This window comes from Lutzomyia longipalpis, chromosome 4 (genome assembly GCF_024334085.1).
Source record: "Lutzomyia longipalpis isolate SR_M1_2022 chromosome 4, ASM2433408v1".
NCBI lineage: Eukaryota > Metazoa > Arthropoda > Insecta > Diptera > Psychodidae > Lutzomyia > Lutzomyia longipalpis.
The window spans coordinates 21,913,127-21,940,075 of NC_074710.1; the positions used below are offsets into that span (position 1 = coordinate 21,913,127).

At 35.5% G+C, this 26,949-nt stretch overlaps 3 protein-coding genes across 15 annotated transcripts in view; 1 reads left to right on the plus strand and 2 right to left on the minus strand.

Moving 5' to 3' along the window:
- LOC129794876 (dystonin) overlaps nucleotides 1–14,011 on the plus strand; it is an 80,352-nt gene extending 66,341 nt beyond the window's left edge. For 8 of the 13 annotated variants that reach the window (XM_055835784.1, XM_055835777.1, XM_055835779.1 and 5 more), the window contains 8 exons: nucleotides 96–3,184; nucleotides 3,277–3,506; nucleotides 4,386–4,503; nucleotides 9,204–9,379; nucleotides 10,864–11,009; nucleotides 11,111–11,220; nucleotides 11,334–11,460; nucleotides 12,860–14,011. In XM_055835784.1, the coding sequence (XP_055691759.1) occupies nucleotides 96–3,184; nucleotides 3,277–3,506; nucleotides 4,386–4,503; nucleotides 9,204–9,379; nucleotides 10,864–11,009; nucleotides 11,111–11,220; nucleotides 11,334–11,460; nucleotides 12,860–12,980 (4,117 nt within the window). In that variant the 3' untranslated portion in view covers nucleotides 12,981–14,011. Of the gene's footprint in view, nucleotides 1–95; nucleotides 3,185–3,276; nucleotides 3,507–4,385; nucleotides 4,504–7,008; nucleotides 7,167–9,203; nucleotides 9,380–10,863; nucleotides 11,010–11,110; nucleotides 11,221–11,333; nucleotides 11,461–12,859 lie in introns of all 13 variants that reach the window. The other 5 variants (XM_055835782.1, XM_055835789.1, XM_055835790.1 and 2 more) reach the window with 3 other exon arrangements.
- Nucleotides 14,012–14,013: 2 nt separating this feature from the next.
- On the minus strand, nucleotides 14,014–20,124 carry LOC129794895 (uncharacterized). The gene is made up of 4 exons (XM_055835807.1): nucleotides 19,889–20,124; nucleotides 19,711–19,807; nucleotides 18,190–19,641; nucleotides 14,014–14,386 (listed from the first exon to the last, which is right to left on the minus strand). The coding sequence occupies exons 1-4, from the start codon at nucleotides 20,026–20,028 to the stop codon at nucleotides 14,099–14,101; spliced, it is 1,977 nt and encodes a 658-aa protein (XP_055691782.1). The 5' UTR covers nucleotides 20,029–20,124; the 3' UTR covers nucleotides 14,014–14,098.
- Nucleotides 20,125–20,197: 73 nt separating this feature from the next.
- Nucleotides 20,198–26,882, minus strand: LOC129794922 (mitogen-activated protein kinase p38b-like). Its single transcript, XM_055835861.1, has 5 exons — nucleotides 26,029–26,882; nucleotides 25,089–25,964; nucleotides 24,889–25,000; nucleotides 24,375–24,706; nucleotides 20,198–20,936 (listed from the first exon to the last, which is right to left on the minus strand). The coding sequence occupies exons 2-5, from the start codon at nucleotides 25,190–25,192 to the stop codon at nucleotides 20,402–20,404; spliced, it is 1,083 nt and encodes a 360-aa protein (XP_055691836.1). The 5' UTR covers nucleotides 25,193–25,964; nucleotides 26,029–26,882; the 3' UTR covers nucleotides 20,198–20,401.
- Between the last annotated feature and the right edge of the window lie 67 nt (nucleotides 26,883–26,949).

The following is a 26,949-nucleotide window of genomic DNA, read 5'->3' on the forward strand; positions in this document are numbered from 1 at the left end:
TTAGGAGTTTAGGCTTTGGCAATAAGTCCTTCAAGAAAAGATCAAAGTTTATTTAGAAGTGTTTCTTTTTGCCTATTTAAAAAAAATCCATACAGATACGACATTGACAAGACAAAACCACGCGTGGAAGATGTTCGTCAAACGGGTAACAAACTCATGTCGCTCTGCGGAGAACCGGAGAAGCCCGAAGTGAAGAAACACATTGAAGATCTCGATCGGGCATGGGACAACATCACTGTTCTCTATGCTAAGCGTGAGGAGAACCTCATTGATGCCATGGAGAAGGCAATGGAGTTCTATGATACACTGAAGAGTGTAACGGACTTCTTGGATGAGTATGAAGAGAAATTCCGTAAATTGGGTCCAATTGGGACAGATGTGGATGCAGTTAAGAAGCAAATTGAGCAGTTGAAGACATTCAAGAATCACGTTGATCCGTACATGGTGAAGATTGATTCACTCAATCGTCAGGCGATGGAGTTGACAGAGAAGACAGGTACGGAGCAGGCTCAATCGATTCGTGATCTGTTGAATGGGGTGAACAGGCGGTGGGAGACTCTGCTGCACAATATGGTGGAGAGACAGAAAAACTTGGAGCATGCTCTGTTGCATCTTGGACAATTCCAGCATGCGCTGAATGAGTTGTTGGTATGGATTGAGCGTACAACGGATACATTGGATCAGTTGAAACCCGTTCTGGGTGATCCGCAGCTGATTGAAGTTGAATTGGCCAAGTTGAAGATTGTTGCAAATGACATTCAGGCGCACAAGAGTTCTGTGGATACACTCAATGATGCCGGAAGGCAGTTGATTGAGAGCAACAAGGCTTCGCATGAGGCGTCCACAACAAAGGATAAACTGTCAACGCTCAATAGGAAATGGTCGAACTTGCTGCAGAAGGCATCAGATCGTCAACATGAACTAGAGGAATACCTCAAGGAGGCACAGCGCTACTTTGCCGATGTTCAGGATATGTTGGGCTACCTTGGTGATGTGGATGCCGTGATTGGAGCAAGTAAGCCCGTTGGGGGACTTCCGGAGACATCGTCAGAGCAACTTCAGCGCTTCATGGAAGTCTTCAATGAGCTCGAACAGACAAGACCGAAAGTTGAGACGCTCCTTTCGCAGGGTCGTGAATACGTGCAGAAGCAGAATGAACTGAAGGTCCCATCGAATAATCTGCAGCACGTTCTGCGGACACTCAAACAACGCTGGGATGCCATCTTGGCGCGTGCATCTGATAAGAAAATCAAACTGGAGATTGCTCTGAAGGAAGCAACAGAATTCCACGATGCGCTCCAACAATTCAATGAATGGCTAACAAAGACGGAGAAGACAATTCAGAACTTGGGTCCTGTTTCGCGTGTTCTGGAGACAATTCAGCGTCAAATGGAGGAACACAAGGAGTTGCAGAAGGATGTTTCCAATCATCGGGAGACAATGCTCTTGCTGGACAAGAAGGGAACGCACCTGAAGTACTTTAGTCAGAAGCAGGATGTGATTCTCATTAAGAATCTCCTTGTTTCCGTTCAACATCGCTGGGAGAGAGTTGTTGCAAAGACATCTGAGCGAACACGTGCCCTTGATCATGGCTACAAAGAGGCTCAGGAATTCTACGATGCCTGGTTTAGTCTTGTGCAGTACCTCAGGGAAGCTGATGAGGCCATTAATGTGCTAACGGCAGATCTGGCCACGGCTAAGAAGCCAACAAATGCCAAGAAGTGCCTTGAACGTCTTCAGGAGATCCAAAGGAATGTCTCACAGCGTCAAGGGCAGTACGATACGGTTATGCGTAATGGGAAGCAACTCAAGGAGCGTGCACCGAAGAGCGATGAACCGGCTTTGACGAAAATGTTGGCAGAACTCAAGGAGCTCTGGACGCGTGTTTGTTCCGTCTTGACTGATCGTCAACGGAAGTTGGAGGAGACTCTCCTGCTATCAGGACAGTTCTCCGAAGCCCTTCATGCACTCCTTGAGTGGCTCCGAAAGTCCAAGGCCAAACTTTCCAGCGACACTCCACTCTACGGGGATTTGGACACCGTTAGCAAGCTCATTGATGCCCACAATGCCCTCAAGAGTGAACTCAATAGCCGTTCAACGCAGATGCAGAGTGTCCTGAAGACAGGACGTCAACTGGAGGCAACTGCCGATACGCGCGACATTTCTGGGAATCTCACTGAGCTTCAGAGTCTCTGGGATGATGTGCAGGATCTAGCAAGGGCAAGGAGTGCTAAGCTAGAGGATGCTCAACGTGAGGCTGAGAAGCTACACAAGAACGTGCATATGCTGCTTGAATGGTTGGGTGAGGCAGAGCAGAAGCTTCGCTTTGCATCAGCTCCCAACAATGAAGCTCAGAGTTTGGAGCTTTTGCGTGAAAGTGAATCCTTCCTGCGTGAATTGCGTGAGCAGGAGATCAACAAGAGGGATACGCTGGACTTGGCACACAGGATCCTTGCCAAGGCACATCCGGAAGCAATTCCGATAATAAAGAATTGGATAACAATCATTGAATCCCGCTGGGATGAGGTACTTCAGTGGGCACGAGGACGCAAAGATAAGCTCGAGACGTACCTCAAGTCCCTCAAGGATCTCGATGAGACCATTGATAGTCTCCTTGCGTGGTTGCGCAGCTTGGAGAATCGTCTCCTTGAGCTGCAACATGAACCACTTCCGGATGAAATTCCACCGCTTGAGCGTCTAATTGAGGAGCACAAAGTCTTCATGGAGAGTATTGCGGCACGTCAGCAGGAGGTTGAGGTTGTTTGTAAGCCGAAGCCGACAACAATTCAGGATGCAAGGAAACAATCACGCGGGCGCTTGGCTAAGTCAAGTCAGAGTCGCGATCAGACACCTGAGAAGGATCGTCTGCCGCACATTGGGCCACGTTTCCTCACGAGTTCGGCTGATATGCAATTCCGTTCACCACGCGCTCAGACACTGTGGGAGCAATGGAGGATAGTGTGGCAGATGTGCTGGGAACGACAGAAGCGTCTTCATGATCATCTGCTGTACCTTCAGGATGTTGAGCGTGTGAAGCAGTTCAGTTGGGACGAGTGGAGGAAGCGCTTCCTCAAATACAACAATCACAAGAAGTCCCGATTGACGGATTTGTTCAGGAAGATGGATAAGGATAACAATGGGCTCATCCCACGGGATGTCTTCATTGATGGAATTATCTCAACAAGTAGGTTTCCTTCTTAAACATTTCTTCTTCCGAAGAAAACAGGACAGATCTTTGGGATTTTACGTTTATTTTGTTTGTTTGTTTCTGTGCAGAATTCCCAACGAGTCGCCTGGAAATGGAAACTGTTGCCGATCTCTTTGATCGCAATGGTGAAGGACTCATCGATTGGCAGGAATTCATTGCAGCTCTCCGTCCGGATTGGCAAGAAAGGAAACCCGCCACGGATTCCGATAAGATTCACGATGAAGTGAAGCGTCTTGTGATGCTCTGTACGTGCCGACAGAAGTTCCGTGTCTTCCAAGTTGGCGAAGGGAAATATCGCGTAAGTAGAATGATCTGAATGACGTCTTCCTTCCTTCCTTTTGCCTTACTTCTGTTTTCATTCCTTTCATCTTCTTTCCTTTCTTTCGTCTTTCTTCCTTCGGTCTGTCTTCCTTCCATCTTCTTTCTGTCTTCCTTCCTTCCGTCTTCCTTTCCTCTTCTTTCCTTCTGCCTTCCTTTCATCCGTCCGTCTTCTTGCCTTTTGTCTTCCTTCCTTTCATCTGTCTTCCTTGCTTTCGTCTTCCATTCTTTTGCAAAAGGCAGTGAGTAAAGGCCTAACCAAAGCTTTTCGTAAGAAGACGGTGTTCGTTGTTTTTTTTCTCACTTGCTCCTTATCAAATTGTATCGCACTGTCACTGTTAAACAAGAAACGCGATTTTTATGTTTTATCTATGCTAAATGTTTTACACATATTTCTCGACTGAATTTCTTCGAACTCCCTTTCCACCCTTCCGGACGTTTTCTATTTCTCTTTCAATTCCTGTTTAATAAAGAAATATCAATGATTTTCTTTTCCTATTTTCTACTTAACCTCACTTTTACGTGAGCGATTTTCTCTACTCCTTTTCAGAGGGTATTTGTCGTCTTCCGATATGTCCTACCTATAAAATCAAGCTATAAGAATTCATCCTTTGATTACATTTATAAATTTAACAACCTACAGCTGTTTTTTACTATGATTATTCCTTTTTTTCCTCGCGATAATTTCAACACGCTTTTCTCTGACTTATTTCATCACAAAATGGCTGCTATTTTCCCCTTTCGCCTATTTCGCCCAGGCCTACTTTATATTAAATTTCAAATTCAAACTACTATCGTTAACATTTTTAACCAAAAGCAAAAAAGAACAAAATTACAACAAAAAATGTTTTCTTTGCAGTTTGGAGACTCACAGAAGTTGCGCCTTGTACGAATCCTCCGTAGTACTGTGATGGTACGCGTAGGAGGAGGCTGGGTGGCTCTCGATGAGTTCTTGGTGAAGAATGATCCATGCAGAGGTAAGCAAAAATTCTCTTTTCTTCTTTCTCCTCCGAATTCTCTTTCTTTTTTTCATTGTGCTCCCTCAATGATCATCTTCACAAACACACACACAAACATGCCAAACACACACACAAACTCTATTTCCACATGATAAACCCCACTTAAAATTAAACCCACTTTTAATCCTTCAAAAAAAAAGAAACAAAAACAAACAGAAAGCTTAACGCAGAGTGGAGGAACAAAGAAAAAGTGATTAATCGTACAAGAAATGGTCATTTAATTCTCAAAAGCTTCTCTATCCGCTATGCAAAATGCATGAGGGGGAGGAAGGTTTAATAATAAAAAAAAACTCGAACTTTAACCCTCTTCTAACATAAAAATTAAGGGTTCTACTGATTCTACTTAGAGGTTCTGAGGAAGAAAACTTTAATTCTTAACTAATTAATTTTAATTAAACAATGGAAATGGTTTTTAAGGGATTTTCTTTTTGGTGAAAATGTTGAAGAGAATTTTTTGAAATAGTGTTTAAAAATTCTCAGAGTACTGAGTGATATTATAATTTAAAGATTAAAGAAAAATTCCAGATCTAGAAATGATCTTAAAAGAAATGATTTATATTTAATGAAGATTTATTGAAAATTTTTTGACATTAAAGGACAATTCAACGTTGATTTTTTAAAGTTGTATTTAAAAATGTTAAATCAAAATATTAAAATCAAAGTTTTGGCATATAAATTATGATTATTCTTTAATTAAAAATCTTGGCCTTACAGTTTTGACAATACAATTTTAACATCAAAATTTTGACAATAAAATTCTGACAGTATTTTTTTTGACATTCCAATGATAACATTCAAATTTTAAAAATGTGATTTTGACATTAAATTTAAAGTCTTTTATCTCTGAATACAAAATTTAATAAGTTTTCGTTATATTTCAATTTTTATTATTAATTTTGATATTAAATATTTAAATTTGTTGTTCTTCAACGTCATAATATTGACAGTTCTGATAGATCTGTCAAGAAGTAAAAAAATGAATTCTAACAGTTTTTAGATTTTTTTAGATTAAAGAAAATTTTAAGGAATGGGTCGTATTCTTCGATTGAAATTTCAGAACAAATTCTTTAAATTTCAATGATTTCTTAGTCGCAGAATACGACCCGATGGGCCTTATTCAGGGCTTTGACCTGAAATTTCAAGATTTTTAAAGTTTTAAAAAATGGGTCGTATTCTGCGACCAAGAAAACTTTCAAATGATTCAAATCTTTAAATTCTCTAAAATTTTACTTTTTCTTCTCATTTTTAAAGAAAATTTACAAAACATTTTGTTCTCTTCAAATAATTTAAAAATTCTTTAGAGTAATCCCTTAAAAATTCTTTTACCGAAGAATTATTTTTTAACTTTTTATTTAAGTATTAAGTTGTTGGGACATTTTTTTTTCCTATTACGAATAGAATTTAATTGATGTAGTGTAGGTACAAATAGCTAAAGTTCCTCAGAAATTCCCTTTTACCTCTTTGTAAATAATTTGATCTAATTTATATTATTTAAAAAAATATCTTAAGGGGTCATTTTTTAGAATTTTACATTCTACAAAGTTTTTCTTTTTTTTTTTTGTTGATTTTAGATGTTTTATTGTTTAAAAATGTAATTTAAATTGTTTGTAAAAAAAATCTTTCTTCTCTTTCTGTATAAATTTACTCTTTTTTTGGGAAAATGTCTTTCTCACCTCTTCTTAAGAGAATGGTAGGATATAAAGCAAAAAAAAATGTTTGATGGGGAAATAATGAGGTAAGATGTTGTGGTTTGAGTAAAAAAAGAAATTCTTTCAATTTTGTGTGTTTTAGTCGTTTTGCATTATAAAAAAAAGATTCATTTTAAAGTGTTTTAATTTTTTTATTCTTACAAAAAGCTTGATTTTTTTTTTATAATATTTTATTAGAAGTTTTTTTTGGGATGATTTTTGATGTTTTTCTTTGAAGTTTTGTTAGTTGATTTGATTATTTTTTAAATAGTATTTTGAGCTCATTAATATTATATCTTTTCTCAACATTTTTTTTCCTTTTTTTTCTCGTGTTAACACGCTAAAAGCATTTGCAAAAAAAATATTACCTAAGTATTTAACTCTGCTGAACAAACATGGTGTTTGCAAGACAAATTAACGTGTTTTATTTTTAAACAATAATTATTAATTTATTCTTGCGTGATTAATGTGAAATTTGCACGCTAAGATGCCACCAGAGAATGCTTTAACATTTTTTTTTTAATATTCTTAATGCTACAAAAGAAACAACTTGCTCTAAAAAATACAAATAACTACATTTAATTAGAAAAAAAATTCTGTGTGATTTTTTTTGCGCAATGAAAAATGCTAGAGATTTTTAAATTTAATTTTAAATTCTTTTTAACACATTTTTTTTGGTGTTAAAATGTTGTTTTATTTGCTGTTGTTGTTGTTATGAAAACCACCAAACGACAATCTTTGGTTTTCTTTGTTTGTTGGAATTTTCTGAATGTAGCCAAGGGTCGAACGAACGTGGAATTGAGGGAGCAGTTCACGTTAGCTGATGGTGTGTCACAGAGCATGGCGGCATTCAGGCCACGTCTCTCGACGCCCGGAGCTCAGGATTCGAGTGCATCGTCGCCAATCTTGAGCAGTCAGGGACCAATAATGAAGGTAAAATATCCTTCTTTTACAAAAATTCTTTCTGTAAAAAAATATTCTTTTTTTTCTAACTTTGGTGGTGGGAAAAATACTTAAAAAAAAATATTTATAAAGATAAGTTTTGTATAAAATGAAGAATTATAAGCAAAAAGCTCCAAGAGGAAAGGATCAACAGTATAAATTGAAGGTAAGTGGTGAATGATTAGAGTTGAAAAGATTCATAGATTTGAGATAAAAAAAAATCATTTTAATTACATTTGTGCAACAAGTGATTTAAATTTTGATAAAATTAATATTTCAAGATCATTTTTAAACAAATTTTGATATTTACTCCAAAATCAGGGTTAGAATTCAAATAGGTATTTAAAGTCTAACACTGAGAAGGGAATTTTAGTTTGGAATAGATTCCTCTTACGGCCATATAGTGAGATGTGGGTCCCATCTTTTGATCAGAAAATTCTGCTTTTGATCAGAAGAATATTCCGTTTTGATCAGGATAATAAGCTATCAACTTAGAAATTCCAAGAGCAACTTGAAGTTTCTACATTTTTTTGAAATAGACTTTCTTCCCGGAGCGGTTGGATGTGCTTCCCGGAAAGTACTATAAGTGGCTGGAAGTTGTGCAGTGATCCTGCTCATTGCATCAAGAAGTTTCTAAGGGTCCTTAGGAACTTCCTTTTGAACATCCGGCTGATTTTTGAGTTCATCCTTGAGTCAAAATCTGAGTCTATAAAAATGCTTCATGAAATTGCAAAGGGAACTTCTTAAATGGACCGATTTTGACCCAAAGATGAAATCAAGGATCAGCCAGGTGTTGAAAAGGAAGTTCCTAAGGACTCTTATACATTCTAGGATGTAATGGGAAGGATGACTATACAACTTCCAGCTACTTATAGTACTTTCCGGGAAGTACATCAAATCGTTCCCGGAAGAAAAATGTATTCAAAAAGTATAAAAAAGTCAATAATTCCAGGAAAGAGACTCGCATTAATGTATTCAGTCTCTGCACGCGTTGCTGTCCAAAGAAGTTAAGCCTTTGGCGGATATAAAATTTAATTTTTCATGTTTTAATTGTTTATTTGAAGGCATATAATATGGCGTGATAATTATTTATCGAACAAAGCCTTTTGCTTCTGTTCACTTTGCCTTCCTTATTGAAGTTGCAATTTTTGCTGCCAAATGCTCCATTTTCCCCACACTTCCTTTTTCATAATTCAAATTCACCATCTTTTTTATCCCACCTAGTTAGCGCGCCAAATTCAAACCGGTTTCCGAGTTCTTTGTCGGTTCTTTTTTCTACGATAAAATAAAATGTTGCACTTTGTAATTTTTATGATAAATAATCTCAAATCTATCTAATTAATCAACTCTAATCTCTTTCTCTTTGAATTGCACCGTAAGTTTAAAGGTATATGTACCTACTCCTTTAGTTTTCTTTTTTTCTCCGTTTTATTTTGGGGACTTTCGAGTGGAATTATTTTAGTTTTTTAGGGGATTCCATTTTTTTTCCTTTTATTTTTGGTTTCTTCCGGACTTTTTTTTTTATCTCTCCATGCACAAGAAATAGAACAAAAAATACTCCATAAACTGCACAAACTTTTTTTTCGGGTTAAAGAATCTCCTTTCCGTTTTAGTTTAAATGAAGAATTTACATTATATTCTTCTCTACTTTAGTCTCTATGGAGGGTTTATTTTAATAGAAAGGACCTATCTCCGTTGTAGCTATAAAAGAAACATTTTTATACACAAATCAAAAAAAATTAAATGATCATTTTATGTAAAGAAAAAAACACACGAAACACACAAAAAAAATCATCGAAAGAAATCAAAACCATTTTCGTGTCTCTTCCATTTCTCGTCTCCCATCCCGCATAAATCCGTCAATTTTTTTTTATTTCTCAAAGAGTTTTGTCACAAATGTTTTATTTTTTTCTTAACATTGTCTTTGATAAATATTTGTGTAAAAATTTACTAAATATTTAAATTTAAAAAAACAAATAACAAATATAAAAAACTCCTCGAAATAACCCCAAAAACTGCGCAACACAGTTGATGAACATTTGGCGGAGTTGATGCCAATTTTTGAGAGATTGAGGGCACAAGAGCAAGTCCCGTGCGCATTTCCACTTCACATGGGCGCCGGTGGGACGCTCTTCCTGCGGGGAGACGCCTGGAGTACGTCTCTCAGCCCACACGCACCCCACTGTCATCCATCAACACACTGGGTAAGTTTGCAAAAATAACCAGCAGCAGTTATTGTGAGAAACAAGAAGAAAAAAGAACGTTTTTGGCGGCAGAAGCCTTTGCGAATGGGTAACAATTTTGCCTCAGCGCTCAAGCTAAATGCCGCTCCTTTTTATTTGCCTTTTTTTTAATAAGATATTAAATCAGAATTATTTAATTGAGAGCTCTAAAAATCACTGCCAAGATGTTGAATTTAAATGAAAATTTTTTGTGAGGGTAAAATAACCAAAAAAGCTGATTTTAGCGTCATGTCAAATGTTTCAGATTGAATAAATTGCACTTCCTTTTAATGAAATGATTGGAATTGGGTACAAAAATTAAGAAAAATTGAGAGCAAAGAACGTTGTGAAAGAAAATCTTTGTCTTTTCAATTTTTTAATAACTATGTTTATATTTATTTTTATTTTTATTACAAAAAATTGAATGAATTTCAATGTAAAAACAATGCGAAATTGTTTAAACGTGAAATTGAATATTTTATTAGATAAAAAATCATATTTTTAATTTTTTCTCATATCAAGAGTTTAATATTTGAAATTTCACAGTTTTCTTTATGAAAATAAAGCGAATTTGGTATGAAAATTCAGAAAAAGCATGAGCAAAGAATTTTATGAAAGAAAATCTTTGTTTTTTCAATTTTTGACAAGCTATGTACTATTATAATTTACTATAATTACTATACTTTGACAAGCTATTATTGGTTTTGTTTTCAATCTTGAGGCAATGAAAGACACTGAGAAGTTTCAAAATGCAAAAGAAAAAATATAAATCAATGGATATTTTATTTAATTTTGAAACTTTAGTTTAGATTATTTGAAAAAATATAATTTTAAAAAATATTTTTAGAATTCTATAATTCAAGAAATTAATTTTGAACTGAATTTTTTTTTATAAAAAAAATGTTAAAAATGAACTAGAGCATTAATTTAATTAAAACACGCTCTTTTTGAATATCTAGCGACGTTTTAGTATTATCTTTTCAGTTTTTATTGCAATAAAATTATTTGGTAGAAAATATTAATTTAGAAATAAGAATTATTTTCTCTTGCAAAAATTTAGTTTCTTTTAATTAAAACATTGGTTATTCTATTTGTAAATTGAAGCTTCTCTAAGAATTTTTTCAAATAAATTTTTGAGCAGTAAAAGCTCTAAAACATTACCTAATAAATATTTTGCTTATCTGGCTGAAAATGCTTTCAATTTTTTTTAAATTAATTTTTATTGCAAATTCATATTGTTAATAATTTTATTTTTTATTATTTTGCATTTTTTGTTATATTTAATATTTTTAAAATGTGCTAATCCATGTTTTTTTAAAATTGTTTTATACTTAATTTTTTATTTTAAAGCAGATGCCGTGTTTTTTTTTGCAGTGTAAATTTTTTTTTTTTAAATAATTATAATAAATTAATTTTTCTTTGAAATTCTTTCTCTTTTTCACAAAAAAAAAAATAAATAAAAAAAGATTCGAGAAAGGTCCCAACGTTCCGTGGCAATGTCACGCCCAACAAGATCATCCCTGTCTGCGTCGACTCCTGATTCATTGAGTGACAATGAGAGCTCTTCTGGTATTGGAAGGCGCTTCTCGGCACGAACAACGCCGTCTCTGAGGTGAATTTTTACTTCTTTTTCTTTCTTTCTTTCTCTGAATGGATTTTATGTTGAAATTTCAAATTTAATTGAAAAATTAACTTTTTATCTGTTTTTCGAAGTAGAACTCCGGGATCGAGGGAAGCCTCCAAACCTGGTTCAAGACCATCAAGCCGTCCAGGATCAAAGCCACCATCGCGGCAGGGATCTCAACTTTCACTCGATGGATCTGGTGAGTTTTCAAGAATTTTTTTTAAAGAATAAAAAAACTTCAAAAGAAGATTTTTTTTAAAGAGATTTGTTTTGTTAACATTTTAAAATGTTTCTTTTTTTTTTAATTTTCAGATGATGCAACACCGTCGAGGATTCCACAGAGACAAACACCAACCTCATCCTATCCGAGGGTATCACGCTTTGGTGGAACATCTACGCCAAAATCCAATGGAACACCCCTATTGAGCCCCTCAGAAAGGTGAGAAAATTTTTAAATGAAGAATTTGTGAAAATTTGGGTTCAATAACCAAGAAATCCTTGAAATTTTTGAAAAATTGTACTGTTTCAACGATTTCGAGGATTTTTTGGTTTCTGAATACGATTCTTTATCCAGAAAAAAAGGTCTGATAAATATGGGATCGATTCTGTTAAAAATCCTTCCATTTATCTTCTAACAACTAGACAGTTAACGCCAATAATTGATCAATATCAATGTTTTCTGATGAATAAGATTGATTATTAGGTAAAAAAAATCATTTCTTTTCTTAAAATTTGGGAATTTTAAGATTTTTAGTTTTTTATGAAAAATATTTTAAAAATTTTGAAAATTTCTTTCTTTTTTTTTAATTATTTTGTTAGACAAAAAATAATAATTCTAGGAATCTTTAAAGCCTTTAATGACCTTTCAAAAAATGTTATAAAATATTTCAAGTTTAAAAAAAAATATATTAAACAAGATTTTTACAGAATTTACCTAAATGTTAGATTTTTATTAATAACCGATAATTTGTAATTAATTATTGTTGATTAATTATCAATAAATATTGGTTGAACCCAAAATTTTAATCCGATCATTTAGTTAATATTATACACCATAAAACGTTTAAAAAAAACAACAAAAAATTAATTGATTTAAAAAAAAATATGGATAATGGATCGTATTTAGGGACCAAGAAATCTTTGAAATTTCAGAAGAAACAAGAGGGGTTTATCTGAATGAAATTATTCGGATGATTTGCCAAAGAAATCAAAATATTGGTTTTTAGCTTCAAAATAGTTAAGATTTAGGTGCAAAAGCCTAAAAATAAATAATTCAAGCCTTAAAGAGATTAATTTCAAGCATAAAAATATTTTTTTCGGCCTTTAAAAGCCAGAACGAAAGCCTAAAAAATATTTAATTCAAGTCTAGAAAGGACAAAAAGTAGTAAATTCAACCCGAAACATGGTAAACTCAATCTTTAAAGCATTAAGTCTTCAGCCCAAAAATAGGCAGAGTCTTCAATCTCCAAGAGAATTAAAGAAATTTAATAAAAAACTTAAAAAGTATGTAAATTCAAACCGAAAAAGGGCTAATTGTAAGTTTTTTTTCTCGATTTTTATTGAATTTCATGTTATTCAGCTTTTATTAAAGGATGTTTATGGGGAAATAAAATTTTCAGACTTCGGTAAATATTCTAATAATTCGTCATAATAACCAAAATATTCGTCAGATAAACAAGCCTCGAGAATAAATTTCAAAGACTTGAAGGATTTTTTGTCACTGAATAAAACTCAAAATGAATGAAAAAATAAAAAAAAATTAAAAATCAGCAGAAGAAACTTTTTAAAGATTTTTAATTGAAATTGTGTTTTAATATTTTTTTTTCTTCACGATCTAGGCAACCTTTCCATTTGTCCTCGACGCCGCCACGTTCGAGCGTCGACCGACTTTCGACGGCGTCCTCGACCAAACGGACGACCACTACAGCGTCCTCGAGTCAGTCAACAACGAAACGATAAGAAAACAAAACAAAGAGAGATGATCGCAGGAACAACGAACGAGAGAGAGAAGAGAGAGCTCAAGATGAGCGTAGCTGGCAAAAAAAAGACACTAAACGAGTTTTTTTTTCTTTAAAAAAAATTAATTAAGGAGAGCAAAGAAACTAATCCTTTTCTCAAAACTAAAACAACAAAAAAATGAAACAATCGTATTAAGTGCTCCACCCCCGGCACAAGAGGGGGGAAAGGGAGCCTCCTCTAACACAACCATCCCTAAATCACAAATTCATCTCTTTATTATTACGTTGTATCTCCTAATTTAACCACCAAAATTCCTCAATCACTACAACACCCACACACAACTCATCCAACGAATTATTTTTAAGGTTTGCGCAGCTTTGGAACCTTTTGTGAAAGAGAGAAAAAAATCCTTTTTATTTAGGTTCCTCCGCTCGAGGTATTTTACTATTTTTTTTCTTTAATTTATGAGAAAATTTTTTCTTTATCGCACATGAAGGATTTTTTTATTTAAAAAAACAAATAATTTCCTTCTAAATCACTGAATTTTAGAATGAAGATAAGAAAAAAAATCACTTTTAAGATATTTTAGAATGAAAAGAAATCTATAAATATTCGAGGAAAATTGTCAATAGAACCAAATTTTATCTCTGCAAATTCCCCTCAAACCCTAAAAAAAAGAAAGAAAAGTGAAGATAAAGAAAAGATATAAAAAAAAGTAATTTAATCAAGACACCTTAACGTGTTCCTAAAACGACTTAACAAATTATTTTACTTTTTTTAATTCCTTTAAAAAAAATGTTTTTTGAATTCATACCAAAAGTTATTTGCAAAATAATTCAATGCGACAAGCGCAAAAAATATTAATTAATAATAAAAGTTTATATAAAAAAATCTTTTTTATATTTGAGAGAAAAAAATGTGAAGAGTGGAAATTTAATAATATTAAAAAAAAATTATTGAAAAGAATTATAAAGCAAATATTAATGAAAAAAAAGTTTAATAATATAATAAAAAAATGAAATTCTTTAAAATATTTTCTTTTATTTATAACTTTTTTTTTTTCTTTTATTTTATTTGTTATTTCATTACAATTTTCTCGAAAGAGGAGAATTTGTTTTTCAATTGTCTTCAGCTTCATCCTCGGGCTCTTCGTCATCCTCATCGTCCTTCTTGCGCCCCTTGTTGAGCTTTGCCGCATAGAGGATGTGCATGAGTTTGCGTGTCTTGTCGGGCGTGAGGCGATTCCGTACGGGGATACGCTGACTGTCACCACTCTGCCCGAATGCCGTGACGATTTTTGCCGCTGAAGCGGGAATCCGGAGGAGACGCGTTGCCATGTTAGCCAACACAGGGTAGTCCATCCGGGCGAGATTCCAAAATAGAAGACCGTCTGTTTGCTTGAAGCCCTTCAAAATTAGAAAAAAAAAAAGATTTTTTTCTATTATTAAATTAAAATTCTTTTTTCAACTCGTTTTTTTTTGGGAGTAAGGAAAATTTGCAAATTGGTCTCTTTAAATTGTCTAGTGAATGTTAACCTGCTCATACAGAGAGACAGATGGGCGCTCAAAGAAAGACAAGAGAACATATGGTAAGAGAAGAGGTTAAAGAGGTAATTTTTCAGATATTTCTTTTTGTTTTCATTTTAAATCTACATTAAAAATGGATTAAACTCCCGAATTGACATTTCCTTACAAATGTTTGACGTTTGACATTTCTCTTTTCAAGTTTGATGTTAAAATTTCATTGTTTGACATTTTTTCAAACGTTTGACGTGTTTTTTTATTGTTTGAAGTTTCAAAGGTTTGATGTTGCTTTTCTCACGTTTGAAGTTTCTTTTCAAAACCTTTGACAGTTAGTTTTAACGTCTTTACGTTTTCTTTTCTAATTTTAACGTTTCTATTCTACCATTCAGTATTCGTTTTAACGTCGCTCATATTTATTCTAATATTTGACATATGGCGATTCTTTTCTAACGTTTGACGCTCAATAGTTCTTTTTTTTACGCTTGACATTTATTTTTTGTTTTTCTAAACGAAACCTTTCCTTTCGCAAAAGCGAATAATCCTTTTTCCTTTTGCGAATAATCCAAATATTTTATTCTGAAAAAATTCCTTTGCTAAAACTGATGATTTTTTCAGTTTGAATTGACTAGTTAAGGCTTGAAGGGCTTGAATTACGCTCTTTTTCAGCTTGAGAAATAAGCCCATTTTTAAGCTTAAATTAAGTACTTTTTTAGGCTTGAATTAACTGCCTATTTAGACCAAAAGTTAAATATTTTTTTAAGCTTGATTTAAGCTCTTGTCAGGCTTAAGTTTAGAACTTTTCAGGCTTGAATTAAATTACTTTTTTAGGCTTGAATTAACTACTTTTTCAAGCTAGACTTAAACACTCTTTTTACAGTTTAAATCAAGTATTATTTCAGGCTTGCATTAAGCCCCTTTTCAGGCTTGAATTAACTACCTATTTAAGCTAAAATATAGTTTTTATAGAGGTTAAATTAAGTACTTTTTAAGCGTGAAATTTAGCTCTTTTCAGACTTGAAGTAACTAAATTTTCAAGCTTAAATTAAGTACCTTTTTCTGGCTTGAATTAACTACTCTTTTAATCTCATATTAAACTTTAAGTAACTACTTTTTTAAACTTAAAATAAAAACTTTTTCTAAGCCTAAATTAGGCACTTATTTAAGTTTGAAATAACTGCTTTTTTTTAAGTTTGAATTAAATACTTTTTTAAGGAAAAATTAAGTACTTTTTCGGGCTTGGATTAAATACTTTTCCAAGCTTAATTAAGTTCTATTAGGGCTTAAATTTAGCACTTTATGGGCTTGAATTAAGTAATTTTTTCAAGCTACACTTAAACACTCCTTTTAAAGCTTAAATCAACGATTTTTCAAGCTTGCATTAAGCTCTTTCCAAGCTTGAAATAACTACATTTTAAAATTAAATACTTTTTTTTTCTTTTTTTAAGCATGAATTAACTTATTTTTAAAGCTTAAATTAGGTACATTTTTAGCCTTGAATTAATTACTCTTTTAAGCACATATTAAACTTGAAGTAACTACTTTTTTAAGTTTAAAATAATAACTTTTTCAAGCTTGAATTAAGCTCTTTCCAAGCTAAAATTGAGTACTTCTTTAAGCTAAAATTAAGGGCACATTTATGCTAAAATTTATACATTTGAATTAAGTACCTTTTTTTAGGCTTGAATTAGGAACTATTTAAGCCTAAATCAAGTACTTTTTTAAGCTTAAATCTATTACCTTTTCAAGCTTGTATTAAGCTCTTTTCAAGCTAAAATTGAGTACTTCTTTAAGCTTAAATGAAGTACTTTTTAGGTTTGAATAAAGCATTTTTTCAAGCTTAAAATAAAGTAAAATTCCGATTAAAACTAATCCCTTAATTAAATCCTTAAGGCTTGAATTCAGCTCTTTTCATGCTTGAAGTTAGCCCTTTTGAAGCTTAAATTAAGAACTTTTTCAGGCTTGAATTGAACACTCTTTTTAAAGCTTAAATCAAGTATTTTTTCAAGCTTACATTAGGCCCTTTTTAGGCTGGAATTAACTACCTATATAAGCTAAAATTAAGTTTTTTTTATAGCTTAAATAAAGTACTATTCGTAGTTTAAATTAAGTACTTTTTCAGGCTTGAATTAAGTTCTTTTCAAGCTAAAATTTTAAGCTTAAATTAAGTACTTTTTTTTTAAAGTTTGAATTAAACCTTTTTCAAGCTTAAAATAAAGTAAAATTCTGGTTAAAACTTATCCCTTAATGTTCTTCTCATTGGACGATGTAAACCTTCTAAAACTCTTTCTAATTCTCTATTCTTTAGCAGGAATTTAAGGTTTGATAAAAAATAAAAATGCAAAGATAAATATATATAAACTGCAAAGATAAAAATTAAATATAGCATGGATGGAACAGTATAAAGCGAAAGAACGGTAAGTAAAACTTACGGGCTGTGATTCTTTCTTTGTCAGTGAAATGTGAAATTGACGGAAAATTGAGGATGGGCAAATTTTGAGGAAGGCTTTCTCGCGCACCGAATCACAGCCAACGCGAAGAAATTATGTGAAAAGCATTAATCGTGGGCGTTGGCTGTGATTCGGTACGCGAGAAAGCCTTCCTCAAAATTTGCCCATCCTCAATTTTCCGTCAATTTCACATTTCACTGACAAAGAAAGAATCACAGCCCGTAAGTTTTACTTACCGTTCTTTCGCTTTATACTGTTCCATCCATGCTATATTTAATTTTTATCTTTGCAGTTTATATATATTTATCTTTGCATTTTTATATGTATATATATAATGTATATATCTATGCATTTATATATATTTTATTTTATTTTATATGTGTATATATAAAACGCCCCGCTTCGCGGGGCGTTGGACTTATGCAACTCAAGATATGACATGTAAACTTTAAAACGCGATATCTCCGGAACGGCTACATAGATTTTCTTCATTTTTGGCATGGTGATAGATATTATAGTCAACTATAACATATCAAAATATGAAGCAAATCTATAAAGCGGTGCTCGAGATATTCATCGAAAACTCATCGAAAATTTTGTTTTTGATTTTAGCGCCACTTGCGGTCATTTTTTGAACTTGTGATGTTCCGAGCAGTTGTAGGGCTTGTTAATATCTTTCATTTGAGCCCGAGTTGATCAAAATCGGTCAAGCCGTTCTCAAGTTATGACCGATTTTCGATGAAAAATTGTGACGGCCATATTGGCTAAACGGCTTGACCGATTTCCGAAAATAAGGTATCGTTGGAAAGGTCTTGATAGCCCCTACAACATATCAAAATTTCACACCTCTAGCTACAATAGGGCCTGAGATATAGCGAAAACAAAATTTAGAGGTTATTCAAAATGGCGGACGGAGGGGTGGGGGGTTGGATTTGACATCATAATCGGATGTCCTCCACCTGATATATGAACTTTGCCGTTGACCGGAAGTCTCTATCTATCACCGTTCTCTTGTAATTTAGCAAAAGGTTCCGGCCGGCCGGACGGACGGACGGCCGGACGGAAAGATTTTTGGCGCCACCGTTTTTTAGAATGTAGGGACCCTAATTCGTGCTCATCCCAAGTTTGAGCCCGATCTGACGACTTTCGATTTTAGAGTGTACACAGAAGCTGTGCTTCTTTGAAGAAAGAATCACAGCTAAAAAGAGTAAAATAAATAAATAACTTGAGGTAACTCACCTTTGTGTAGAGAGTCCGGAAGAGTCCTCGTTGATGCTGAAAGTCATAGAGTTGCTGCAACCCATCGGCATTGAGTTCCTCAAGCAGAAAATGGTGCGCAATTGAGGCGTACTGCTGCGGTAGGCGGTCTTTGTCGTGAAAGGGATGCAGCACAAATGCCGCCAGGGCGTACTTGTTGAAAACCAACTCACGGTGATGATTGAAAATTGCCGCCATATGCGGGGAATTGGCGGGAAATTTCTCTCCGAGCGTCAACCATGCCTCCACGGAGTCCGCAATGGAGCTCTGACGCTTCTGACACACCGCTAGAAGCTCCCCAATGCTCTCCAGCACGGCTACATTTGCTTCCAACTCCTGCACGAAGGTTTCATCGAAGAGGAGCGTTGTGGCACGTTGCCAATTGCTGTGACGTCCCCGTGGTGGCTGCCACGTTGCTTCTGCTGCAATCATTTTCATATGCGGGAGATTTTCACGGAGACATTCGTACGTGAGGCGTGTGGAGCCGCATCGTCCATCACGCGGGAGTTCCAACTTCCTCCCTCCATTGGCAATGATGCGTTTCTCAAGTTGCGGCGTTTTGAACTCTCTCACACATTCCACCACCTTCTCCGTGAAGTCTGCATTGAGGAGCCCATCAGCCAGTTGATTGGCCACATGACTCGAACAGACACAATGCCACACATTGACTGCTTCACCCAGTTGAGCCATCTCCCGGCTATTATCCGTCATGAGGCAGTAAATATTCGTGCCGTACAGTGTGTTCGCCTTCACAGTGGCCTCACACACAATCTCCATCAGCTTATCACCCGCTTCGGTGTCTTCCTTGAAATCCTGCGTATCCACAAAGGCACTCCCCCCCTCAACGCTACTCAACGTACACATGATACTCTTGGCCTTTGTCAGGAAATTCCGGCAGCTGTAGACAAAGAGGATACTCTCAGCTGTACAGGCACTCCTCTCGATGCACCGCTGGTACGCATCATCCAACAATGTGGACGACAGGGCACGTCTTGTGGGGATCTTCTTCACATATCCCTCCTCCAGGGCCTTCACAAATGTCCTAAATACCTCCGATTCCACCACATTGAATGACAAATTGCATTCGAAGATAAAATCCGCCAGGGCACGCGTTATCTCCGTCACTTCCGACACCGAGAGATCTTCGCGCTTCCTCCTCTTCTTTTTCTTGTTCTTCTTCTCCTTCGTCAACTTCCTCAGTTGATCCGGAGACATCATTAGTGATGCAATGCGCTTGGGTGATGGTTCTGAATCACTCTCACTGTCCGACGAGCTGGAATCTGATGATAAATTCCGCGCAGCTGGTCGCTTCCGCGATGATCCGGAAACTTCAAATGAATCCCCAATTTCGCGTTTTCCCACCTCAATCTCCTCCACAACGTCCGCATCACTGTGGGAGGCATTTGTATAAGCCGGGAGATTAATCACCTGGAACTAAGGAACACAGAGAAAATCTCCTGTTAGAAAGAAATCCCAAAAGAAGAATTTTTGACATAACCCTACTTTTGGTGTTTTGGAGAAAACTTTCTGCTCAGCTTCATCGTCCCCGTCGATGTTCCCGTGGGAATTTGTCTGACTTCCACCGAGTTTGCACTTATTCCTGCAAGAAGGTAAATACATGAGAATTCCCTGGTCAGGAGGAAAGGAAGTAAAGCTCTGTTGAGAATGAAGAGTTGGGTACCTGTGACTCCGGAGACGCTTTGCCGATGTATTGGCCAGGAGTTTCTGACAAATTGGGCACCACGCCTTGACTTTCTTATCAAATCTCTGTAGCTGATAGTTTAGTCTGTCGAATTCGTCATTCTTCTTCCGTCCCACCATCCTTGGAACACTGAATTTTTCACAATTATTCCTCTTCTCAAATGAAAATAAACATTCGCCTACTTTACTTTTTTTTATTAGAAAACTGACAGCATAACTGACAGCATTTTCACCCGACGAACATTAAAGATTTTTTTCTCTTTGAATTTTTTTTTGAAATCAAACAAAATTTCTATGGAAAATATTATATTTTATGGCTGAACTAAAAAGCAGGTAAATGTAGGTCTTAAACGGTCTTCACAGTGTCTCAATAAAATTGCAATATTGCCTCGCAAAATACACATTTTTTTTTGTGAATAATACAGAAAGAAATTCATTTGCACGCACTCATCTCGCTAAACACCCTCCTCCCACCCAGGATTGGGCAGGAAGGTCATTTATCCGATGACCCAGCTGCTGCTGCTGCTGCTGATGCCTCCATGAAACCCATAACCTCCTCAAAGACCAACTGCTTCCACTTCTCCACTGGCAAATCCATATCTTCGAAGCTCTGATCGTACAGTGCTGATGTTGGTTCATCCGTGGGATCGGCATACTTCTCCAGGTATGGATGAGCAAGTGCCTCCTCCGCCTGAATTCGCTTATCCGCATCGAGTTCCAGCATTTTTTCCAGCAAATCAATTGCCTTCGGATTGGCGCCCAGGAACACCGTCCTCAGGTCTTGTTTCTTCATTATTGGGAGGGATTTGATGTAATTCCGTGCACTCTCAGACGAAATCTTCGCCATAAAATCATCCGTGGGCGTCCCGAGGACCTCCATGATGAGGTTCAGCTGATGAATGTGATCCGAACCGGGAAAGAGGGTACGTCCAGTGAGCAATTCAGCCATGATGCAACCAACAGACCAAATGTCCACCGTCTGGTTGTAGTGCATCCAATTGAGCATGATTTCGGGGGCACGGTACCACCTACAAAATCAAGGAAATACTTTTTTTACATTTTGGATATTTAATAGGGGAGGTTGGGGGTAAAAAATAGTTAATTCTCTGAGTATTTTTTGTGATGGTCCCAGCCTTTGATGAAATAAAATTAAAAAAATAAATATTTGCTATTTTCTTTTCTTTTTTACGTTAATGATTTTGTTTTTCACGGCTTCCGGTGTTCGTCAGAGGAAATTCATGCTCACCTAAGGAAAAGCAGCAATTAAAGCCAGAGCTTTCGACCCTAATAGCGAGTCTTCTTCAGTGGTCTTGTTTGTCGGATATTCTTTGTTAAGTGACGCTATTAGGGTTGAAACCTCTGACTTTAATTGCTGCTTTTCCATAGATGAGCGGGAATTTCCTCTGATGAACACCGGAAGCAGTGAAAAACATAAAAAGCCTTTTCTACAGAAGAAACAGGAGAACATTTTAAGTATTTGGTCAGAAAAACTGTTGTTCTGAACGTGAAAACGTTTTGTTTGATCAGATTATTTATCTCTCATGGAAACTTCAATAAATAGAAAGAAAAACAGGAAATTCTCAGTAATTTGATATTTTTTAACGCACATCATTTCTTGAAGTGATTTTTTAACTTGACGTTTCTGACAGTTAGTTTCTTGGCATTATTGTTGGACGAATTTTTGGTAGAAGCTAAAATGCTCCCACCTTGACGCCCCCGGAAGGAGTATTTCATCTCCTACCAAAATATTCATTTTGACATTTATTTTCCAACTTTAACGTTTCTTCTCCAACATTTAACGTTTCGTTTTAACATCTGACATTTTCTAATGGGCCTTATTCAGTAACCAAGAAACCCTTGAAATTCGCTTGAAATCTTGCAATTTCAATACAAAGTTTACAGATTTCAAGGGTTTCTTGGTCATTGAATAAGGCCTAATATTTGACATTTTTCTTGCGGTTTAACAGTTTCTAATGTTAGACGTTTCATTTCTGAAGTTTAAGATTCCTTTAACATATTTGTCGTTGGTCTCGCTGTTTGTTTTGCTACTTGTGAAGCTTTGATGCAAAATTGATTTAAATACATTCATAGTCACGCTATGAATTTTATGACGCTGGCGTTTGGTAAACCATCAATGGCTTCCCTTGAATTCAGCATCTTATGTTTCGCGCTCCTCTTTCAATTCATCGAATATTTTCTTAGCTTTCATGATGATCGCAATTTCATGTAGAAACTCTCTCTTATACTTCTCCTTTTCCTTGATGTACAAGTGTAACAGCTCTTTCATCTCATCTAGCAAAGGATGTCTATGTTTTTCATTATGTAGGCGAACTATTCCTTCTTCTGTTTGAGCTACTTTTATTCGTGCTTCTTTATTTGGCACAATAGACGAAATTGTGGAACAATTCAAGTTGTATTGAAGTGCAAGATCCTTAAGATCTCAGTTTGAAGCACTGACGCATATGCTTCACGCAGTTACAAGTAAAAGAGATACATTATGAAAACAAAAACTGATCTGATTTTTTTTAAATTAATATTTTTAACTTTTCACAAATGTGAATAGACTCCTTTCTTGTTCTACACGCTTTAAAATTTTCTCTGTGAGATTACGTTGCTCTCTATCTTGATCGGAAATGTGAATTTTCGTGTTGAATCTACGTACAAAATGTCTGGCCCACTTCACCCTTGTCTCCTCTACTCACAGAGAAGGAAATTCAAGAGTTTAAAAAGGTATAGATAACGTTGTTTGTACATTGTACTGATTGTGAGTCATTTTTTGGACTTTAATTGCATTTTCTATTTGAACAATTGACGAGAATTAATTTTGCTTTGAACAGCTTTAATCAGTAAAAATATGTTTGATCAGTAATTTTTTTTAAAACAAAATATTATCTTGAAGGTAAAGGAACACCAACTAAAGGCATTTTTTCTCAATTTTATAGCATTTTAAGACACACACCTATTTGCTATAAAATTCAAGAAAACATGTTTTTAGGATAATAATGATTTGAAAAGATAATTTTTCGTTCATTTAAAGCAATTCAAAAATTGAATATAGTCATAAACTTTCAAAAATTCCCACAGAAGGCGCTAAATGTCTGCCCTCAAGTGCTATAAAATTAACAAAATTCTCTGTAATCTTTTGTAAAGAATGGTGGTGGTGTATTCAGGAAGAGACAGCATTTTATAGCAAAGGATGCGGATGCTGTCTCTTCATTTTATGACAATTGGAGGTTGAACATAATAGTCAAGACAAATTTTTGCTATAAAAAATTAATAACTTTTATATTTTGCAACGTAAATAAATCAAATATGTTTGTCGTTGGAAGTTAAATGATTAATTTTATAATTTGATTTCGAATTGAGGTTATTCATAGAATTTTAAGCTTTCTATTTTACATATTTATGTGACATCCCTTTGTCAATTTTTGTGTAGTTAAAATATCAAATATCTAATTTTTATAGCAAAACAACTTATATAGTTGACCTCTAATTGCTATAAAATGAACAATTAGCGCACTCATTCTGCTTAACAGTACTTGGTGGTGAATTAAAGAAGTTCGGCATTTTATAGCAAAAGATGAGAGTGCTGTCTCTTCATTTTATTGCGATTGAAGGTTGAAAATAATAGTCAAGATACATTTTTGCTATAAAAAATATTTTTTTTCTATTTTTCTACATAAATCAAATGAAAAATGTCGTTAAAAGTTAAATGATTTGCAAAAATGAATAAGGATTATTCATAGAATTTAAAAAATTCTACAATCACAACTGCAGATGATTTTGTCGCATCCCTTTACTTTGTCAATTTTTTTTGTAGCTAAAATATAAAATCTGTGATTTTTATAGCAAAACAGGTGTCTTGACTTATATAGTTCACCTCTAATTGCTATAAAATGAATGCCTAAAAGCTTGTCGTGGTAAATTTCAGAAGTTAATCAATTTATAGGAATTAAAAGATGAGCTTTATGGAAAGCAAGGACGCTAGTTTTTGTAATTTTATAGCAATTGAGGTCAAAATAGGCCTGCAGATGGCAACAAACTTACCCGAAACGTCACTAAGAAGCACAAAAGCTGCATCTATGGTGTTTCAACGATACAAATTCGAGTTGAAAAGTCAACAATTTAATTAGCAAGTACTTGTCTAATTAAGTCAAATTAGAATGGGATCTATTTGGAATATTTGGGAGGAGGAGGCAATTCCTCACACTCTAATGGGAATTCCTTTCGCGGTGTGTAAACAACGAGCACATCAATCTCAACAACAAAAGCTCTCTTCTTGTGTCTGCAACAGAGATCTGTGCTGAGAGCGCGTCAGAGTGGGATGTTTTAAAAACAATTAACGACACTCTCGACCACCTCGCGATTGTGACGCATTATTCGGTCTGCGCGTGTGTGTGGGCTACAAATAGAAAGGTAGCCGCCTTGAGCGAGTATCTTGTTCTTCTCTTAACTAATCGTCATACCTCGTCGCAACGTAGCCCGTCATCTCATTCTCCGTGGGCCGCGCCAGCCCGAAGTCCAAGATTTTCAATTCGCAATCCTCATTCACGGCAATATTGGATGGCTTGAGGTCACGATGAATTATCCCAGCGCTGTGGATGTACTTAAGGCCACGTAGGATTTGATAGACGAGGAATTGGACGTGATCATCCGAGAGCTTCTGCGTCCGGATGATGTTGTTGAGGTCTGCACCCATGAGATGCGTCACAAGGTAGACATGCTGGAAGTTTTCCAGGGATTTTGTACCCGGATGGAAGACATTCAGCAATCCTATCACGTTCTCATGGTTCATGTGCTGCAATGAGAGGAGAACCCAAAAGAAGAGTTTAAGGTCACAACGGCACACCCAGAGCGCAGGGAGTGGGGAATTGTTTTAGGTGTTGTCAAATGGAAGGCAGGAAGTCTTTGCCTTCCTTGGGGATTTAGGGGAGTAGCTGGAGAGACAGGTAGGAGGACACCTTGAGAAATTCCTTTTACCTTCAACATACGAAGCTCCCTGTACGTCCGTTTTGCATGCACGGCCGTCTGGAAGGGCCGGGCAAGTTTCTTTATCGCCACTTTTGTATTATTGAGCGTATCGACGGCTGAACTGTGGGGGTAAAAAGGAGGAATTTCTTATCATTTATTGCCCTTTTCTTCGGCACCTCACTCAGGTAACTTCCCGTACAAAAACTCACCAAACTTGCCCATAGGCACCCGATCCCACGGGAGTCAGCATCTGATAGCGTGCCGGAACATTCCATTCTGTCTTATTGATCTCCACACTGTAGAATGATTGCATTTTCACGGGTAATTAACTCAAAATTCACAGGGAAAAAAATTAGCAAAAAAATAATATAAATTCCTCTCCATTTAGCATCCGACGAGTCTACTGTCGCACCTTCGTGTACCCTTCGGCGCACAATCGGAACTCACAGCATTTCGCCGCGCGGGTGACGGAAAGATTTGCTTTGGCGGGAAGAGAAATTCAAAAAACACGGAAAACTTACAACTGCCGCAGGATTATTCGTCCTCCTCTTCTTTTATTTTCTTAATTTCCTCAAAGAGCTTTTCTTGCTCATCAAATAATTTCATTCCACCCTGCATTTCTTCGAAATCCTTCTTAATTCGCTCAATCTCCTTATCAATGGATGACATGTCGTAGCTGAAGGTTTCTTTGGCACCCTCAGCGAGGGTTTTCTTGAACATCTCAAACCTCTCAGTTGCATCCTCCTTCGAAGCCTTCAGCTTTTCCTTCTCCATCCCCATGAGGGTGTCTGTGTGCCCACCAACAGCTGCTCCATCCTCCTCTTCTTCATCTTCTGGGAAACCTTCATCACCTTCATTAGAGGTGAGAAGATGGAGAATGTATTCTTGGAGACCTCCCATGATTTCTTTGCAATCTTTTATCGTCTGAATGCTCCTCAATGTCTCTTCAAAGCCTTTCTCCAGGTCCTCCAATTCTTTATCACGCAATTCCTTGGAGGATTCATCCTTCGCATCCTCATCCTTTAAAGCTTCATCCTTTTGGTCCTTATGCAAATCATCCTTCTTCGGTTCATCCTTCACCGCAACTGCCGGGAAATAAAGCACCTGATCGGCGTACAAATAACAAAGAATAAATGTTTGGTGGCTAACCTTGGTCTTGCTGAGAACTCATTTCACTCTCGAAGCTACAATGTGACTAATTCCGCGATATTCCGCGAACTTCTTCGCTTCGGAGTAGCCAATCTTTATGTTTGAATACATTGATAAGGCACCACCGGCACCACTTGAGCTCTTTGTATGTGTTGCGAATAAATTTGAGGCTTCTTTTAACGTATTCGCGACTGAATTTATTTTATTTTATCGAAAATTAATTAAAAGCTGTGAATGATTTCCTTTTAAAGGAGTTTATTCAGTTATATGCTGTAAAATGAAAGTATTATTAAAAAAAAAACAAAAATGATCCAAATACTTTTATTGTATTATGAAGTATTTAAAATAAAAAAAATAAAAAGATTTTTATTTTCTTTTAATTAATTGAGAAACGCGGCAAAGATTTGCGGAGAATGAAAAAAATGCATAAACCACGCCCTGACTGTATGTAAAGGACGCTTAAAACGGTCTCAATAAGTTCAAAATTCGAACTTTCCAGTAGTGGTCACTGGAAAGTTCCAAAATGTCAATGGAAAATATGTTGGAAGCCATCTCTATGTGGATAGGCACGCGGCAGGTCGCACTGTTCTAGAATTAGGTTTAAATAGAGTTCGAAATATTTTAATAAAGGGCTTAAGAAAACGTCTTACAAGTTGTTCTTTTAAAAGAAATAATAATAAAGATGACGATTAAATAACCGTAATAACGGTTGTAATTAAATGAGAAGCATATGAAAATCTGACGTTTTTTTTACTAACGATTGACGTTTCACTTCTAACGTAAAATATTCAATTTTTAACGTTTGATATTTCTCTTTGTAATGTTTGACTTCTACTTATCGTTTTTATACTTATTTTAAAACATTTAACATTTTTTATTCTGTTTGACGTTTCTTTTCAATTTTGGAAGAGTTTTTTTTCG

Bases quoted from the DNA above. Each gene is read 5' to 3' on its own strand.
- LOC129794922 (XM_055835861.1), bottom strand. From the start codon at position 25,192: ATGCAATCATTCTACAGTGTGGAGATCAATAAGACAGAATGGAATGTT. The intron at 25,001-25,088 runs GTGAGTTTTTGT...TTACCCCCACAG, and splicing joins GGTGCCTATGGGCAAGTTTG to TTCAGCCGTCGATACGCTCA. The intron at 20,937-24,374 runs GTATGACGATTA...TTGATTTTGTAG, and splicing joins ACGGGCTACGTTGCGACGAG to GTGGTACCGTGCCCCCGAAA.
- LOC129794895 (XM_055835807.1), bottom strand. From the start codon at position 20,028: ATGGTGGGACGGAAGAAGAATGACGAATTCGACAGACTAAACTATCAG. The intron at 19,642-19,710 runs GTAGGGTTATGT...TGTGTTCCTTAG, and splicing joins TTTTCTCCAAAACACCAAAA to TTCCAGGTGATTAATCTCCC. The intron at 14,387-18,189 runs GTGAGTTACCTC...CTAATTTTGAAG, and splicing joins TCCGGACTCTCTACACAAAG to GGCTTCAAGCAAACAGACGG.